Here is a 20,082-nt window from a genome sequence, read left to right on the forward strand (position 1 = left end):
CTCTCAGGATTAGGACAACAGCCTGTGCTATTCCAGCGCTTATCACCGTCCAGATTGAAGTGTCATGTGCATTTTCCTCAATGATGTAGGAATCAGGTAATCCAGTTGTAACCCATCACCCTCTCTGGATCAGCTGCTGTGAGCTTGGCACATCTGTCTTTGTAACATATCCCATCGGTTAAACAAGTCTCACAGTGGGTAGAGCCGCTGCCTCACAGCTCCAGTGATCCTGGTTCAGTCCTGACCTCGAGTGTTGTCTGTGTAGAGTTTGAACATTCACCCTGTGACCGCATGGGTTTCACTCTCGGCGCTCCAGTTTCCGGGAGGATTTGATGATTCAGGGATACTTTATTGTCCCATGTACCCTAGGTACAGTGTCATGCTTTGTTTTGCATACAACCCGGTAAAATCATACAGCAGATCTCACCTAGGCAGTGCACAAGCATCGCCACGTTTTGGCAGCGACAAAGTTACATACGTTGACTGAACAGTTCTATGTACTGCCTGCCGACGCACATGGCAGCATCCCCTGCCCCACCCGCCAGGTCCCCCCACAGTTCTCGGCGATATCCCTGCCCCCCCCCCCCCCCCCCGCTCATTCTCGGTAGCCTTTCCTCTGGGTCCCCCCTTTGTTCTCTAAGCCCTCCTCTGGGTTCCCCCTTTGTTCTAGCAGCCCACCTCTGGGGCCCCCCTTTGTTCTAGCAGCCCTCCTCTGGGTTCCCCCTTTGTTCCAGCAGTCCTCCTCTGGGTCCCCCCTTCATTCTAGCAGCCCTCCTCTGGGTCCCCCCTTCATTCTAGTAGCCCTCCTCTGGGTCCCCCCTTCATTCTAGCAGCCCTCCTCTGGGTCCCCCCTTTGTTCTAGTAGACCTCCTCTGGGTCCCCCCTTGAGATGTTGAGAATGTGGAGAGACCAAAATGATATGAGTGTAAATTGGCCTTTGATGGCCGGCATGGACTTGGTGAACCAAGGGACACTGAAAAAGAGGAAAAAAAGTACTAATTTATTTTATAAACAGGAAAAATTGCTTGCTGAAGCATTCTCACTTGAAGTACAAGCCTTGAAACTAAAGGATGAGACAAGGAAGTGTTTTGCTTTCCTAACAGGTCTACCAATGAAATTGCCCGCTCTAATCGTATTGCTGAAAGTAGCAAACAATATGAAAATGCTTATCTCTTGGCCAGCCTCGAGGAGTTAAGGGCCTGTCCCACTTTAGGTGATTTTAAGGCGACTGCCGACGACTAGGCATGACTGTGAGGAGTCTTCCAAGAATCGTAGTGGATCTCAGCGCGTCGCTGAGAAATCAACCAGAGTGAAATTTCTCAGCGACAACTGGCTTGTCGCCTGGTATCGTTACTTATTGCGGGCGCTGTCGCCTGTTGTCCCCAGGTTTGCTAGGTTCTCTTAGATGCATTTAGAAGCAGATAATATTAAAATAAGTAAAGTCATTTCAAGATACCATAAAATGCTTGTGTTTAACCAATTTATTTACCGTTAGGACATTTGACAGGTAGATTGGAGGCGACAGTTTGACGGTCAGGTAAGCGTGGGAATTTTTGCGATGTTTATGGCCATCAGCGATCACAGTTAAAGTAGGCTCCCAACCCAGATATGCAACCCAGAAACCAGATATACATCTCCAGTACATTTTCAAAGAATGCCCACACACTTTTCACAAAAATCCATTTAACCATTTAACCACTTTTAAATTTAAATTTCTTAATACTGCTATTAGTAAACTGGAAGTCAATCCAGTTTATGCCTTGTTACCGTGAAGCTTGGTTTTCAAGTAACCCAGGCAAGATGTTATATTTCAAAACTCTCAAGTACTTAACGACTTGTCAGTGATTTCAGTGAAAATTAGGACGCCGGAGAAGCATTGACAGCGTGGGAATTTTGCGATGTTTCCGAAGACGGTGTAATCTCAACCCGACTCGGCACTGTCGTGGTCATTGTCGTAGGATAAAATAAAATTTCGACGATCTGCTACGACTTTGACAGTCGTCGGCAGTCGCCTAAACAATCGCCTAAGTGGGACAGGCCCTTAAATCATCCTGCACAGCAGACAATTAATCCTAAAATTGACACAAAATGCTGGAGTAACTCAGCAGGACAGGCAGCAATCTCTGGAGAGAAGGAATGGGTGATGTTAGGGGTCGAGACCCTTCTTCAGTCTATCTTCGGTGTAAACCAGCATCTGCAGTTCCTTCCTGCAGATAATTAATCGCTGTATTTGACATAATCTAATGACCTTGCTGGTATTTTGCAGCTGGACCCAAATCAAATGGAAACCCAAAAGGTACCGATCCAGGGTCACATAGAACCAAAGCTCCAGGTAGGTGCCCATCGCCTCTCAATCACTCAACGTTTGGTCTTTCTTTATTATGGCCTCTCTATATCCAAATATTAAAAGTCAAAGATAACATTCATAAATATAGCTTTCTTGCACATGGAAAGCTGCTGTAATTGTGTTGGTTTAAAATAAAATTGTAAGATCCATTAGGGTCGCTTCTCCCAATAGAAAGCAATGAAGCATGTTGTCAGAGCAGAAATATACACAAGAAATGTGTACAAGAAGGCGTATAAAATCAGGAGAGGAATAGATCAGGTAAACCCACAGAATCTCTTGCCCAGAGTTGGGGAATCGGGAACCTAAGTTAGAACCAGAGACATAGGTTCAAAGTGAAGGGGGAAAGATTTAATAGGAATCTGAGGGGTGACTTTTTCACACAAAGGGTGGTGGGTCTCTGGAGCAAGCTGCCCGAGGAAGTAGTTGAGGCAGGGACTACTGCAATGTTTAAGGAACAGTTAGACCGTTACATGGATAAGACAGAGGGCTATGGGCCAAATGCAGGCATGAAGGTGTAGTCCTAGTGTAGATGGGACATGTTGGGCTGTGTAGGCCGTTGGCTGTGGAATGCCAACAGACAGTATAGGATCCAAGCTTGTCACTCCTTACTCTCTCATGCAGGAGTTTGAAGAAATAAGCCCTGAAAATATCAATATTTGCAACACAAGAAATATCTAGTCTGTTTCTGATAATGGAAAAATTCAAGCGTAGTGGCGGCAGGGTGGTGCAGCGGTAGTGTTGCTGCCTTACTGCGCCAGAGACCCGCGTTCCATCCTGACTACAGGTGCTGTCTGTACGTAATTTGTACATTCTCCCTGTGACTGCGTGGATTTTCTCCGTGTGCTCTGGTTTATTTCCACATACCAAAGGCGTACAGGTTTGTAGGTTAATTGGCTTCGGTAAAATTGTCCTTAGTATGTAGGATAAATTTGTTTATTGTCACGTTTTCCGAGATACAGTGAAAAGCTTTTGTTGCATGCTAACCAGTCAGCAGAAAGACAGTATGGGATTACAATCGTGCCATCCACAGTGTACAGATTGCTGTCGGAGTAGAGGTTTAAAAGAGTGAAGAGATTGTAATGCATCATTGCTGATCCACTTCTGTGACTAGCACACAAAGATTTACCTGCTCGTGTATGGGTGATCACTGGTCGGTGCGGACTCGGTGGGCTGAAGGGCCTGTTTCCGCACTGTATCTCTAAAGTCTAAAGTAACAATCTAAGATATCACAACTGTGGCCATCGACAAAGTCAGTCTAAATTCATAACATTCGTACCTTAAAGCAGCAACATTCAGTACTTGAAGGGGCAGGGAAGAGTTGATTATGTCTGTTAACCATGTCACAAGTTGGAATGAATGGAGCAGCATCAGCTTTAATCTTGAAAGGGGGTTATTTAAGAAACAGGGAAATAATTTGCAAACTGATCTACCAGCATGCGAGAAAGAAAATTGGTGGATTTGTTGATTTGATTCGCATCAACATTATTAAATGATACCACAGGTTATGGATCAGTTGGAAATTTGGGTGGAGAAATGACAGATGGAGTTTAATCTGGATAAGTGTGAAGAGTTGCACTGTAGGAAGTCAAATGTTAGAGGAATGTAGACAATAAACGATGGATCCTTGGGAGACGTAATGTCCAGGGAGAACTTGGGGTGCAAGTCCATAGCTCCCTGAAAGTGGCAACACTTCTGGATAGGGTGGCAAAGGTGATGTACAGTATACTTGCCTTCATCAGTTGGGGTATCAAATATAAAAGTCATGAAGTCATATTCCAGCTACATAAAACTTTGGTTGGGCAACTGTTACAGTGTGCAGTTCTGGTTACCACACTAGAGGAAGGATGTGGATGCTTTGGAGTGGGTGTAGAAGAGGTTCACCAAGAGATTAACTGAATTGGAGTTCATTAGAAGGGCCAGGAAGCGAGCGGGCAAGATCATCTCTGACCCCTCTCACCCTGGCCACAAACTCTTCGAAGCACTTCCCTCTGGAAGGTGACTCCGGACTGTCGAAGCAGCCACAGCCAGACATAAAAACAGCTTTTTTTCCACGAGTGGTAGTTCTACTCAATAACCAAAGTCTGTAGTTTCTTTTTTGCTCTGGTTTATTTTCACCCACATGTTTAGACCGTAATGTTGTATCCTTATTGTTTTGATGTGTTTATGCTTTATTCTTAATTGTTAACTGTATGTTTGTGATGTCATTTGTGAGCGGAGCACCAAGGCACATTCCTTGTATATGCACATACTTGGCCAATAAACATATTCATTAGTTATAACGCGAGGTTGGACAAATTTAGACTGTTTTATCCGGTGCACCCAAAGCCCTTGACATGATATTAAAGTATAAGTGGCATAGAAAGGATAGAAATTCAGTCTTTTGCCTAGGATGGAAGTGACAAATACTAGAGGGCATAGGTTTAAGTGTGAGGGGCAAAGTTTGAGGGAAATGCAAAGTTCTTTATACAGAGAGTGATAGGTGTCTAGAGTGTGCTACCAGGGTAGTTTAATAAGTTCACTAGTTACAGGAGCAGAATAAGATCATTAGGCCCATTAAGTCTACTCCAGCATTCAATCATGGCTGATCTATCTTTCCCTCTCAACCCCATTCTCCTGCCATCTCCATAACCCCTGACACCCTTACTAATCTAGAATCAGTCAATCTCTTCCTTAAAAATACACACTGACTTGGCCTCCACAGCCATCTGTGCTTGTGGTAGAAGCAGATATGATAGCAACATTTAAGAAGTATTTAACGATCTATATCTCTCCATTTCCTTCCTCTACTTGCTAAGTATAGGCAAGGAATGGACCAACATAGACTAAGTGCACGGGATTAATTTAGACCAACATCAGGGTCAGTGTAGACATGGTGGGTTGAAGGGCCCATTCTTCTGCCATACCATTTTATGTTCTGATAAAGAGCAATGAAAACAAAAGTTGATGTCTCGTAGACTGGGATAGGAACAATTATAATGGAGGATAAAAGAAAGAGCCCAGACTTTATATCAGTATTATTTATTCAAACTGAAAGACTCAGAAAGCTCATCAGAATAAGTGAGAAACCAAAAGTGCAACGGTAATGGTAACTGTTATATAATTAATGCAATGAAGGAGAGATACTGGAGGAATTTAAAGTATTAGAATTGAATAAATGACTTGCACTCAAATAAATGACTTGCATTTGCACTTCCTTTTGTTCTAAAGAAAGATGGTCACTGAGTTAGGGGTTACATCGGTGCTAAGTTTTGAGAATACAATACAATACAATACAATATATCTTTATTGTCATTGTACAGGGGTACAACGAGATTGGGAATGCGCCTCCCATACGATGCAATAATTTAATTAATTTATTAATGACAAGCAAGTATTCCTCGATTTACAAATTCATGATTTTTTTTTCTATATTGCCATTGATTCTTTGGTGTAGTGTTCTTAATGAAGCTTTTTTGGTGCTGTAAAAAATAGTTTGCCTCGGTATGGAAGTGCATTGCACCAAACCTTTACAAAGTTTTGCTCAATGAAATGCTCTCCAAGAAATCATCTTTTCTTTTTTGTAATTTGAGGATTGGATGCATTCTCAGCCGATTGGAGGCAAGTATTTCAAGAAGGTTTGGTGAGAGATAATTAGGAACTGTGGACCAGTTGGTGTGGCGTTAGATGTGTGGGAAATGCTTGATTCCATTACTAAAGTCGCAACTGGGCACCTCATCTCTTTAAAGTGTTCATTTCTGGATTAACATTATTTTATTAAAGCTATGGGCATGTCAAGGCTGATAAAGGATTTTGAAGATAGAATTAGCAGCAAAGATGCAGGGGAGTGTATTTGGGACCTAATTAAACACCATTAAAGAAATCGGATGAAGACAGGCAGGTAAGATTAAGGAGTATTCAAAGTCATTCTATATGTATTAGGAGTAAGCTTGTAGCTGGGTAAAGAGATTGGTTTGGTTTAGTTTAGAGATACAGTGTTGAAGCAGGCCCTTCGGCCCACCGAGCCCAGGCTGGCCAGTGATCCCCATACACTAATTCTATCCTATACACTAGGGATAATTTACATAAGACAATTAGCCTCGAAACCTGCACGTGTTTGGAATGTGCGAGACAAATGGAACACCATGGGAAAACCCACACGGTCATGAGGAGAGCATGCAAGCTCCGTACAGACAGCACCCGTAGTCAAGATCGAACCCGTATCTCTGGCGCTGTGAGGCAGCAACTCTATGTTGCGCCAGACCATGGGGGTAATCGATGTGTAGTACCAGTGGATGTGGGCAAGGTTTTGAATTCTTGTCTGTATTCACCAACGAGAGAGATGTGGAGGATAGTGAGTTCACGGAGAGGTATGTTAACAGTCTACGACGTGTCAGTATTAAAAAGTTGTAGATGTCTTGGAATGCATAAGGGTAGATAAATCCCCCATTGCTGGATGAGACTGATTGCAGAATGCTACGAGAGCGAGGGAGGGCATTGCTGGTGCCCTGATGCCGATTTTTGTATCCTTGCTAGCCACTGATGAGATATCAGAGAGCTAGAGGATAGTTAGTGCAGTTTCTTTACACAAGGCGACCAAAGATAAGCCAGGTAATTATAGATCAGTGAGCCGTGTGTCAGTGGTAGGTAAATAATTGGAGAAAATTCTAAGGGAAATGCTTTATGTATTTAGAAAGACAGGACTTGTCAGGAATGGGTGGCTTTGTGGGGAGAAATACTGCCTCACTAGTTTGATTCAAGAATTCATGATAGTAGATGTTGGCCACATGAACGTTAGTAAAGCATTTGACAGGGTCCAGAGTCTTGTGCAGAAGCTTAAGGCATAGTTTAGTTTAGTTTAGTTTAGTTTAGAGATACAGCGCAGAAACAGTCCCTTCAGCCCACTGGATCTGCGCCGACCCGCGATCATCGTTCACAAGCACTATCCCACACTGCACCACAGTCCTATTGTATATGGGATCCAAGGCAAGCTGGCTAATTGGATCCAAAATTGGCTTGGTGATAGGAGGCAGAGGGTAGTCACGGATGTTTCTTTGACTGGATGTCTCTGTCTAGTAAAGTATCCCAGGGATTCGTACTGAGGTCCTCGTTATTTGTGAGATATATTAATGAGTGGGATGTAAGCAGGGAGGTACAATTATTAAGTTTTGCAGCTGACATGAAAATTGTTAATGGATAGCAAAATGGTGTGGATAACTAGGAAGGTTGTATAAGACCACAGCAAGATCAGATGAGATGGGAAGTTGGGCGAATAATTAGTAGAAGGACTTTAAATGCAGCAAGTTCAATGTGATGAATTCTGGGACATCAAATTGGGATAGGACATGAAGAATAAACAGTAGGCCGCAAAAAAAGTTAATGAACACAGAGATCTGGGAGTCCATGGCCATAGTTCCATGAAAGTCACAACACAGGGTGATAAAGAAGGCATTTGGCATGCTTCCATTCTAAGGAGGAGCATAAATGTAGATGAGTAGGAAGGAACTCCAGTTGCTGGTTTATCCCGAAGATAAATACAAAAAGCTGGAGTAACTCAGTCTGAAGAGGGGTCTCGACCCAAAACGTCACCAATTCTTTTGCTCCAGAGATGCTGCCTGATCCGCTGAGTTACTCCAGCATTTTGTGTCCATCTTTGGTATAAATGTGGATGTTGGAACTTAAAATACTGGTGAGGCCACACATGCAGTGTCATGTGCAATTCTGATCATTGCACCAGGGAGGGAGGATATCATTGCGTGTAGAAGGTGCAGAGGAGATGCACCATGATGCTGCCCGGATTGAAGAATTTTAATTACGGGGAGAAATTGGATCGGGTCAGCTTGTGTTCCCTGGAGTGAAGGGAGCTGAAAGGAGACATGTTAGAGGAATACAAGATGACGAGAGGCATGGAGAGGGTAGATATTCATATTCTTTCTTCTCTGGGATATCAAAAACAAGGTGGTGTAGTATTAAGCTGAGAGGAGGGTGCTTTATTAAAAGTGACCTTCAGGTCTAGCTGAGGGTGCCCTTTGCCTCCATTTTTAAATGGAGAATGGTTGATATCTCAAACCTGATACCAGAGGAGGTGGTGAAATCAGATACAATTACTACATTTACGAGGCATTTAAATACTCGAGGAATGAAGGAAATACACAAAATGCTGTGGTAACTGTCTGAAGAAGAGTCTCAACCCGAAACATCTCCAATTCCCTCTCTCCAGAGATGCTGCCTGTCCTGCTGAGTTACTCCAGCATTTTGTGTCTATCTTCAGTTTAAACTAGCTTTTGCAGTTCCTTCCTACACAATAGAAGGATATAGTCTGAAGGTGATGAGGGATTATGGACAAAACGTTTGGATCGGATGTAATGACTGAAGGGCTTGTTTCCATGCAATACATCACATGAAAGCAAGCTTTACACAACAGGGTGAGTGTCATTTTGATGTGTTGGTGCAAAAGGACCTCAAAAGCCAGAACCAACCTGTTTGCTATCCATGTTAATCACAGACAATAAGAGCAACATCTGCAGTTTAATTGGCAATGCAAAGATGTGTAGGAAATACAAGCTCAAAGAATTCAAGAGAGACTAGTGTTTTATTGCCATAAGTCCCAAACTGGTCATATATATTACAAAACAAACAAAAATCAATAGCGCAAGGACAAAAACAATGCCCCCAAGTCTACTTCAGAACTTATCTCGGTACCGTATGACAAATAAAGTTCTTTATTATTATTTGGGGGTTGTGGTGTTTAATAACCTGATGGTTGTTGGGAAGGAAGCTGCTCCTGAACCTGGAAGTTATAGTTTTCAGGCTCATATACCTTCTTCCCAATGGTAGCTGTGAAATGAGTGTTGCCAGGGTGGTGTGGGTCACTGATGATGCTGGCTGTCTTTTTGAGGCAGCGACTCCTGTAAATCCCTTCGGTCAGTGGCCTTGATGGATTGGGCAATATACACTACTTTTTGCAGACTTCTTCATTCCTGGGAGGTTTACCTCAATTTGCAAGTATGGAGTTGTGGAGAGAAGGTGGTCTCAAGAAGGGTCTCGACCCGAAACGTCACCTATTCCTTCTCTCCACAGCTACTTATCCCGCTGAGTTACTTCAGCTTTTTGTGATGATCTTCAGGTGGAAGATAATGTCAGGTATTTATTTTGGTACCATGAATAGAAGCACAGTTTATTTTAACTGGTAGGAAACTAATAAATATTGATGCTTTGACAGATTGGGTCCCTATGTAAAAAAACAACTAAAGGTGATATTCAGATAGAGTAACAATTTGGTTAAAAAAGAGACACAAAAAGTGCTGGAGTAAATCAGTGGGTCAGGCACCATTTCTGGAGAACATTGGTAGGTGACATTTCAGGTCAGGATCCTTATTCAGTTTAAGGAAGGGTCCTAACCTGCAACATGGCCTATCCAATTTCTCTAGAGATGCTGCCTGAACTGCTGAGTTACTCCAGGAGTTTGTCTTTTTATTTTGGTAACATCTGCAGCTCCTTGTTTCTCTCTAGCAATTTGGTTAAGCTAGTATAACATAGTATGCTTTGCTTTGTTGATGGTATTTAATATGTTTGCAAAGCTGCAGCAAGTAAGAATTTCATTGTTCCAGTCCTGTTTAACAATTAGAAAAAGCAATAGTCTGTTGATCTTTATTGTGAATGAGTTGAGGAGTAATAGATTAAGGAAAGGGTGCCGTGGTTTTGCAGGATGGTGAAACTACACCTGGACAGTTGTATATCCATTGTTTGTTTCTGGCCTTGGAGGCAATTCAGTGAAGCTGTAGGTGGGTGGGTCCACTGGAGTTTAAAATAAGTGGAGGTGTTCTTAGTGAAGTACAAGGGCTGACAGAGAATGAGTTGACAGGGAGATTGCCCTGACTCTGATTTTAGAACTTGGTGGGATGACTCATTCATGATGACTGAGATCTGGCGAAAATGTCTCCATTTCATGGCCACACTAAAGGGCACAGCTTTAAGTTGAGAGGGGCAGCATTTAAAGGAAATGCGTGGGACAAGTTTGTTTTTTCTTACACAGAGGGTGATGAGTGCCTGGAATACACTGCCAAGGGTTGTGGTTGAAGCAGATTTGCTATAGTGGCATTTCAAAGATTGTTGGATATGCAAGGGATGGAGTGATAAAGGTTAGGTGCAGGTAGATAAGAGATGGCTTTGGTATCATGTTCAGCACAGACATTGTGGGCCAAAGGGCCTGTTTTTGTGCTGTACAGTTTCATGTTCATTTGAATCCTTAGGCTCATCCTTGTTAGACTGTGGTGACTGCACGATTGTTGAGTGCCTTCAGAGCAGGTATTGATCGGCATCGAGAGATCTGGAGAATGATTAGAAAGTTGAAATCAAGGATCATCCATGACCTTGCTGATATCTGAATTAGGCTTGAGGGTACAGATAATCCTTTCCTTTGCTTCAAAGAATATTTGTCATTTGGCCCAAACAGAAGAAAACTGTAACACCCCATAAATATGTTAAAATCCATTACCAGGAACTGCAGGAAGGGCACCTCCTTCACAACCATGCCTTTATAAAACAGAAATATGTGTCTCTGAATTCTTCCCCTGATTAGATTTGAATGCAAAATAATTTTGGTACTGATCAGTATGAAGAAATGATGCGCTTACATGACCATCTGAAGCCCAGTTATTAGAACTGCACAGTGGCGCAGCGGTAGAGTTGCTGATGTACAGCGCTAGAGACCCGGGTTCAGTCGTGACCATGGGTGCTGTTTGTACAGAGTTTGCATGTTCTCCCTGTGACCACGTGGATTTCTCTTGGTGCTCTGGTTTCCTCCCACATCACAAAGACATGCAGGCTTGTAGGTTAATTAGTTTATTTAAATTGCCCCTAATGTGTAGGATCGTGCTGATGTACGGGTGGTCACTGGTCAGTGCAGACTCAGTGGGCCGAAGGGCCTGTTTCCATGCTGTATCTCTAAAGTAATTTTAAAAAACTAAAACTTTGTAATGTGATTTCCCTAATGCAAAATGTCTTTGTTTCTTTTAGTTCCTCCGGATGTATTTGCTCAAAACTCTATTTGGAAGGGGTTCTATGAATACCTTGGAAAGAAACAGCCAGCAACGTTAACAGTTAATTATTTTAACGTGTCCAGTGGTCGAGTGAATGTCACATTCATTGAGCACAGTAGCATGGAACTAAAGCTGTCAGGTAGGTTTTTATTCTTCTTAATCATCGTGGAGCAGCCAAATGAAATGCAGAGGTTTAGTGTCCAGAGTTGCCGTAGAGTTGCAGCGCCAGATACACGGGTTCAATCCCGACTACGGGAGCTGTTTGTACGGAGTTTGTACATTCTCTCCGTGACCTGCATGGGTTTTCTCCCACACTCCAAAGACATAGAGGTTTGTAGGTTGATTGGCTTGGGTTTGTATACTTGGTATAAGTGTAAATTGTCCCTAGTATATGGAGGATGGTGTTAATGTGCGGTGATTGCTGGTAGGCCTGTTTCCTACTGTATCTCCAAACTAAACTAAAAAGTATCCATATTGTCACTGATATCCAGAAGTGAATTTGTTCAAGACATTGTTGATAGGACCATCCCTCCTTGCTCTCGAGATGTTGATGATGAGCTACCTTCTTGAATCACTGTGGCACTTCCAATGGAAGGATCCCATTGTATGTTGGGGGAGAGTGTTGTAAGATAAAGAAAGACACAACAATGTGTTTCCACAGGAAGACACAACAAGCTGGAGTAACTCTGGAGAAAAGGAGGTGGTGACATTTTGGGTTGAGATCCGTCTTCAGTCCCGAAACGTCACCTATTCCTTTTCTCCAGCGATGCTGCCCGACCCGCTAAGTTACTCCAACTTTTTGTGTCTATTTTTGGTTTAAACCAGCATCTGCAGTTCCTTTCCACACAATGTATTTCCACATCAATACGAGCACCTCTTCCCCAGCCAACAATGGACCATTATGGACGCCATCCTTCCTGAGGTCACCTGTTGCCAGCCCTGATTTGTTCTGGTCTTTCCTCGCCTCCGGTTTCTCCCGCCTCCCCTCACCTATATCTTCCGGTCTGAGGAAGGGTCTGACCGGAAACTTCACCTATTCCTTTTCTCCAGATATGCTGCTCGGCCCGCTGAGTTACTGCAGTATTTAGAGTCTTTCGAAAATCCGGATGAAATGGGACTTGGTTAGGGAGATGACAGTGTTTACATGTGCCCATGCCCTGTCCTTCTCTGGTAGAGATCTTGATGTAGTCGCCTGGATGAGTAGCTGCAATATATTTGGTAAATTGTACGTACACTGCAGCCACCGTGCATTGGTAAATGTGATGAATGTTTAAGATGGTTTCTGGGGCATCCTGGATGGCGTCCAACCTTAGAGTTATTGCAGCTGCACACATCTAGATAATCGGAACGCATTCCATTATAGGATTTGTTCCTAGCAGATGGTGGTAAGTTTTTAATGTGCCAGATGGCGAGTTATTCACTGCAGTACACCCAGCCTCAGACCAGCCTCAGACCAGACCAGACCACCACTTGTGGCCATGCCATTTATGGCATAACTCCAGTTGAGTTACTCATCAATAGTGACTTGGTGAGCGATTGATGGCACTGGGCTTGTACTCGCTGGAGTTTAGAAGGATGAGGGGGGACCTCATTGAAACTTACCGAATAGAGTGGATGTGGAGCGGATGTTTCCACTAGTGGGAGAGTCTAGGACCAGAGTGGGTTTTCTCTGGGTACTCCGGTTTCCTCCCACACTCCATCGTTCTGCAGGTTTGCAAGTTAATTGGCTCCGGTAAAGTGGTAAATTGTGCCTCGTGTGTAGGATAGTGCTCATGTACGAGGTGAACATTGCCTCACCGAGTCTGTGCCAACCAAAGGACCTGTTTCCGCGCTGTATCTCTAAACCATGGCTACGATAGCTCAGAGGCTGGGTATCCTGTCACTAATGACTCACCTATTTGTGGAGCAAAGCCTTCACACCATTTGCAAGGTACCAGTCTGAAGTGTGTGGAATACTCTCCACAGGCGTTGCTGTGTGTAACTCCAGGAACAATCAGGAAGCTTAATGCCATCCAGGACAAAGATAATGGACATCCCACCGCCTATCACATTCCCCCCACCACAGTTACTCTTCCAGCTTACTCTATTAATCTTGATCCATGTTGTCAAGGAGGACAAGAGTTTCATCTGCCTGGAAACAATACCACCTACACGTTCACCACCCAGGTCACAGTGGGGCATCGGTAGAGTTGCTGTCTTACAGAGCCAGAGTCCCAGGTTCGATCCTGATTACCGGTGCTGTCTGTACGGAGTTTGCACCGGTTTCCTCCCACACTCCAAAGATGTACAGGTTTGTAGGTTAATTGGCTTCTGTAAAATTCTAAATTGTCCCTAGTGTGTAAGATCGTGCTAGTGTACGGGAAGGCCAAATGGCCTGTTTCCACGCTGTAAAGTCAAGTCAAGTCTGAAGTCAAACACTATCTGGAGTCCCCTGCAGGTAAGAGGGGATTCACCTGAAGCACTGCAGTTGGGGTCACAACCATCTTCTCAAGGTGCCCGAAATAAATGCTGGTCTTACTGGTGACAGAAATTACTGAATTGTCTTTCATTTACTTGCAATGAAAATAGCATGCACTTCTTATCTAACCGCTGTGTTTCTTCTTGCAGGAATCTATAAAAGAGAAGAGACTCGACTTTACTTAAAGGTGTATCAGATTAAAGGCCCTATTGAGATCTTTGTAAGCAAGTTCAGAAATGATAACTGGGCTTTGGATGGCCATGTAAGTACAGAATTTTTTTCAAACCCATCAGTTCCCCAATTATTTGGCAATCAAATGCGAGCAAGATTTTCTTAAATGTTTCAAACATAAAGCATGAGTCCTGATGTAAAATATTGACATTGCTTTGCCGATACAAACAATTGCACTGTTGCAATTTTTCCAGCATCTGTAATGTCCTGTGTCTCTTAATGGTCTGGTGTTTTACTTAAAGTGGAGCTGTACCATGAAGGCCTATTATGAGTGGGGATCTCGTTGAAGCTTACTGAATAGTGAAAGGCCTGGATAGAGTGGATGTGGAAAGGAGCAGAGTGCACAGCCTCAGAATAAAAGGATATGTCTTTAGAAAAGAGATCAGGAAGAAATTTCTTTAGTCAGTGGGTGGTGAATCTGTAGAAATTCATTGCCACAGACAGCTGTGTAGGCCAAGTCAGTGGATATCTTTAAGGCATAAATTGACAGGTTCTTGATTAGTAATGGCATCAGGAGTTATGGGGAGAATGCAGGTGAGAGGGAAAGATAGATCAGCCGAATGGCCTCATGCTGCACCTAGAACTTATGAATGTTTGACCATTATGTCCCAGTCAGCGGTTGAATTAATATGGCAGCAGAAGAGATTACTTTATGGCCTTGCAGCACTGTGCTGAGAAATTTAAATATTAGTCAAGTCTTCCCCACTTCTGAGGCTGTCGACCATTACATCGGTTAGGACACGTGCACCTTGATGATGGGATCCTCTGCAATCATGAAAAATGGCAATGGTCAGTGGCTGGACTTCAGATTTCATTGACTGTCAGAAGTTGGTTTTAAGTAGCCGTCTGTGTATGAATCCATGCAGCGCGGGAGAACAGAAGTGTCGATTTAAAAGTTAAAATAATCTTTTACACATAAGAAAGCACCATTGAGAATCCAAGCATCTTAAAATGTTGAATAAAATACCTAAAGAGTATTAAGTATAGAAGTTGAGATCATGTTGCAATTGTATAAGACATCGGTGAGTCCGCATTTAGAGTTCTGTGCACCTCGTTATAGGTGAAATGGTGCAGAAGACTTACGAGGATATTGCCAGGACTCAAGGGCCTGAGGTATAGGGAGAGGTTGAGCAGGCTAGGACTTTATTCCTTGGAGCGTAGGAGGATGAGGGGTGATCTTATAGAGGTGTATAAAATCATGAGCAGAATAGATCAGCTAAAAACACACATGGTCTCTTGCCCGGAGGAGGGGAATTAAGAACCAGTCACCTCAGGTTTAAGGTGGGAGGGGAAAGATTTATTTGGAACCTGAGGGAATAACTTTTTTTACGCACAAAGGGTGGTGGGTGTATGGAACGAGGTGCCAGAGGAGGTAGTTGAGGCAGGTACTATCACAACATTTAGAGAGGTACAAGGACAGGGTAGGTTTTTGAGATATAGGCAGGTGAAACTAGTGCAGATGGGACATGTTAGTCGGTGTGGGCAAATTAGGCCGAAAGGCCCATATCCACCCTGTGCGATTCCATGCCTCTAAAATATTGACTATCATATTTCTGGTCCTGAACTCCTCCAAAACAAAGGAACTTATAATTGACTTTAGAAAAACCAGTGGAGATTACGACCCACTCTACATCAATGGGGTCTGTGTGGAAAGGGTACCAGCTTTCAGGTTCCTGGGTACGCACATCGCAGAGCATCTCACCTGGTCTACCAACACCATCACCACAGTAAAGAAGGCACAGCAGAGACTCCACTTCCTGAGGATCCTCAGAAAAACCAACCTGCAGGAGAAGCTCATGTTGTCCTTCTATCGCTGCTCCATCGAGAGTGTGCTGGCATACTGTATAACCACATGGTATGCCAGCTGCTCAGAAAAGGACAGGAAGGCCCTTCAGAGGGTCATCACGACGGCCCAGAAGATCATCGGCTGCTCACTGCCCTCCCTGGAGCACCTGTTCAGCCTACGCTGCCTCAGTAGAGCAGGCAAAATAATAAAAGATCCATCCCACCCCGGCCACCGTCTGTTTGTTCATCTGCCCTCTGGTCGACGTTTCAGGTCGATCAAATCCCGAACAAACAGACTTAAGAACAGTTTTTACCCCAGGGCCATACGAGAACTGAACACTACCTTGCACTAGGCAACACCGTTAAAAAATCGGTCATATAATTGTATTTAATTGTATTTATCTATTTATTTGTTTTTGCATTTATTGCATATATGTTTGTACGCACCGTCAGGATTGGCTATTTTTTAATTTCATTGTACTCGTTGCAATGACAATAAATGAATATTATTATTATTATTATTATTATTATTATTATTATTATGATTATGATTATTATTATAGGTATCTGCTGAACCCGAAGGGACATTTGTCTACCAGGGGTTCGTTCAAGGCAAAGACTTCCGGCAGTTTGGCTTTCAGAGACAAGGTTGGTGAATGTGACACTCTCCCTCCCTGTCCACTCTTCCTCAATGACCCAAAACCAGGTCTTGGTAGACTACTTATGTACACTTTTCTAATCGTGGATTGTGCTTATTTATGGCAATACTTTACTGAAATTTACATCCCATTCCTTTAAAAAGGAGAAGAGGAATTTCGTGAGTCAGAGGGTGGTGAATCTGTGGAATTCATTGCCACAGAAGGCTGTGGAGGCCAAGTCAATGGATATTTTTAAAGCAGAGATTGATAGATTCTTGATTAGGACAAGTGTCAGGGGTTAGGAGGGAGAGATAGATCAGCCATGATTGAATGGTGGAGTAGACTTGATGGGCTGAATGGCCTAATCCTGCTCCCATCCCTTGTGACCCTGGCCACTTCCTCTTCTTCCCTCTCCCATAAGGCAAGAGGTCCAGGTGTGAAAACGCACACCTGCATATTGAGGGATAGTTTGTCCCAGCTGTTATCAGGTAACTGAACCGTCCAACCAACAACTACAGAGTGCCCCTGAGCTGCTATCTACCTCATTGGAGACCCCCAAACCATCTTTGATCGCTTTGCTTTGATTTGTTCTTTGCACACCTTTCATTCATTTGTTATTGAACCTTTTCATACCTTTCTCCTGAGTCTGAAGAAGGGTGTCGACGTCACCTATTCCTTTTCTGCACCTCCAGAGATACTGCCTGACCTGATGTGTTACTCCAGCAATTGGGTCCATCTTCTGTGTAAACCAGCAACTGCAGTTCCTTCTTCCACAATTTGACCTTGTACAAAACGTTATCCCTTTACCATGTATCTGTGTGATGTGGATGGCTCAATTGTAGTCGTGTATTGTCTTTAGCATACAACAAAAGCTCAGAACACTGGCGACTAGGCTTGTACACACTGGAATTTAGAAGGATGAGAGGAGACCTTATCGAAACGTATAAGATTATTAAGGGGTTGCACACGTTAGAGGCAGGAAACATGTTCCCAATGTTGGGGGAGTCCAGCACAAGGGGCCAGAGTTTAAGAATAAGGGGTAAGCCATTTAGAACTGAGATGAGGAAAAACTTTTTCAGTCAGAGAGTTGTGAATCTGTGGAATTCTCTGCCTCAGAAGGCAGTGGAGGCCAATTCTCTGAATGCATTCAAGGGAGAGCTAGATAGAGCTCTTAAGGATAGCGGAGTCAGGGGGTATGGGGAGAAGGCAGGAACGGGGTACTGATTGAGAATGATCAGCCATGATCACATTGAATGGCGGTGCTGGCTCGAAGGGCCGAATGGCCTCCTCCAGCACCTATTGTCTAACACATGACCAAAACACGAACTAAACTGAACTGTATATATTTTTTTAATTCACTGTGCATTTGTACGTGCAACAATAAAGGTCCATTGATTTTGCTCTTTCCATTCCCTCCCCCTCAGCTCCATCCATAGCCTGTGTGTGACTTTGACCCGCTAACTCTTTCCATTGCCTCCCCCTCAGCTCCATCCGTAGCCTGTGTGTGACTTTGACCCGCTAACTCTTTCCATTGCCTCCCCCTCAGCTCCATCCGTAGCCTGTGTGTGACTTTGACCCGCTAACTCTTTCCATTGCCTCCCCCTCAGCTCCATCCGTAGCCTGTGTGTGACTTTGACCCGCTAACTCTTTTGTCTCCCTTTCAGGGCCACCAGGCGGATCGCAGGACAAGTCTAATTATTACTACGGCACAAGCAGCAGTTCAGTGGCGGCTGCCATCCTGGTCCCCTTTTTCGCCCTCATTCTGGCAGGATTTGGCTTTTACCTCTACAAACACAGGTGAAACATTTTGCATCCATACTAACGAGGTAGCTGCATCCATACTAACGAGGTAGCCACCTTTAGAAAAGTAGAGAGTTTAACATGAATGTCAGTCACGATCATGTTGTGTACAAGATTTATCCCATTGAACTCCAATGTGCGATCGGTCAGAATGTAATTTACTGCAAACCTTCAGGTACTCCTACTTTCCCAGTTATAGTTTAGCTTGCCCCCACACCAAGTCAATATTTTGACCAATCTAACAATATAAGTCAATGGAGAGTTGTGAAAATCCAGTACCACAGCTGATTAACTTAAAGTCTTTGTGGGGAACATTAAAAAAGTATTTGTCTCACGGACATACAAGTCACTGTTCATTTAATCCACTGACCAAACTAGCAATAATAATCAAAATGAAGAGTTGATCAGATCCAGTACCGTAGTTAAATAACTTAAGGTCTTTGCTCGTAAATTATAAGAGCAGAATTAGGCCATTCAGCCCATCATTCAATCGTGGCTGGTCTATCTTTCCCTCTCAACACCATTCTCCTGCCTTCTCCCCATAACTACGACACCCATACTAATCAAGAATCTATCAATCCCCATTTTAACAATAATCCATTGAATTAGCCTCCACAGATTCACCACTCTCTGACCTGCTTTTGAAAGGTATGTCCTTTATTCTGAGGCTATGGCCTCTGGCACTGGGCTCCCAGTTGTGAGGAACCTTAGAAGAGTAAGTGTCACGCACAACACAAATCACTGTTCATTTATAATGAAAAACTGGCAGAGGATGACCAAACCTAGAATCAGACTGGGGTGGAGTGAACTAACTCCCCAGAATTACTGCCTATATACCACACGCCTTACCCGAGGTAGGCTGATGCAGTGATAACTCTCCATCGATTCATGATTGGAAGGTGGTGCAGAAGCCTATAGTTTCTAGAATTAGAACAGTATTTAACCAGCCGTCCAAGTAACCAATTATAAATATCAACAAAATGGCGTCCTCCATGCCCTTGCCTTCAGAATAATACAGCACAGGAACAGACCTGCAGGAGGTCCACATTCCTCCATTCCCTGCATATCAAAAAGCCTCTTAAAACCATTATTGTATCTGCCTCCACCACCACCCTGGCAATAGATTATTCCAGGCACCCACTAATATGTGTAAAACATTTTTTTATCCCACACACCTCTTTTTATACTTTACTCCTTTCAGTCTAAAGCTTTGTCCTCTAGTCTTTGACTTTTCATAAATAGAGTTTTGATTTTTCCTCAGGGTAGACCTTGCACAGGCTCCTCCTGTTTGCCATGGAATTTCAGTAGTATTTAGTTCTCAATTCCACTAATGGAATAAACAGAGATAATCTTCCCCCACCCTCGATCCCCAAAGCTGGCATTTCTAGAACTTCACAATAACCGATGCAGACATTATAACATCTGAATTTACTTACCTTAACATACCCTCATTTCTGTTGATGGCCAGGAAGATTAATTAGAGAAACAAAACGTCATTGAGCACGTGCTGGAAAGAGTGCAGGGAGAACTTATGATGATGCTGGCAGGACTTGAGCTGTAGGGAGAGGTTGAAGAGGCTAGGACTTTATTTCTTGGAGCACAGGAGGCTGAAGGGTGATCTGATACAAGAGTTTACAATCACGAGGGGAATAGATAGGGTGAATGTACAGAGTCTTTTACCCTGAGCTGGGGAATTAAGAACAAGACGACATTGTATTCAAGGCGAAAGGGACAAGATTTAATAGGAACCCATGGGGCAACTTTATCCCACGGAGGGTAGTGGATATATGGAATGAGGTGGATACT

At 43.5% G+C, this 20,082-nt stretch overlaps 1 protein-coding gene across 1 annotated transcript in view; it reads left to right on the forward strand.

The window, feature by feature from the left end:
- The window catches only part of LOC144593406 (CUB and sushi domain-containing protein 1-like), a 1,892,487-nt gene that overhangs the window by 1,863,794 nt on the left and 8,611 nt on the right, over window positions 1-20,082 (forward strand). Inside the window, exons 65-69 of the mRNA XM_078398909.1 lie at window positions 2,267-2,332; window positions 11,342-11,503; window positions 13,972-14,084; window positions 16,402-16,486; window positions 18,141-18,273. Of these exons, the coding sequence (XP_078255035.1) occupies window positions 2,267-2,332; window positions 11,342-11,503; window positions 13,972-14,084; window positions 16,402-16,486; window positions 18,141-18,273 (559 nt within the window). The remainder of the gene's footprint in view (window positions 1-2,266; window positions 2,333-11,341; window positions 11,504-13,971; window positions 14,085-16,401; window positions 16,487-18,140; window positions 18,274-20,082) is intronic.

This window comes from Rhinoraja longicauda, chromosome 5 (assembly GCF_053455715.1).
Source record: "Rhinoraja longicauda isolate Sanriku21f chromosome 5, sRhiLon1.1, whole genome shotgun sequence".
Classification (NCBI taxonomy): domain Eukaryota; kingdom Metazoa; phylum Chordata; class Chondrichthyes; order Rajiformes; family Arhynchobatidae; genus Rhinoraja; species Rhinoraja longicauda.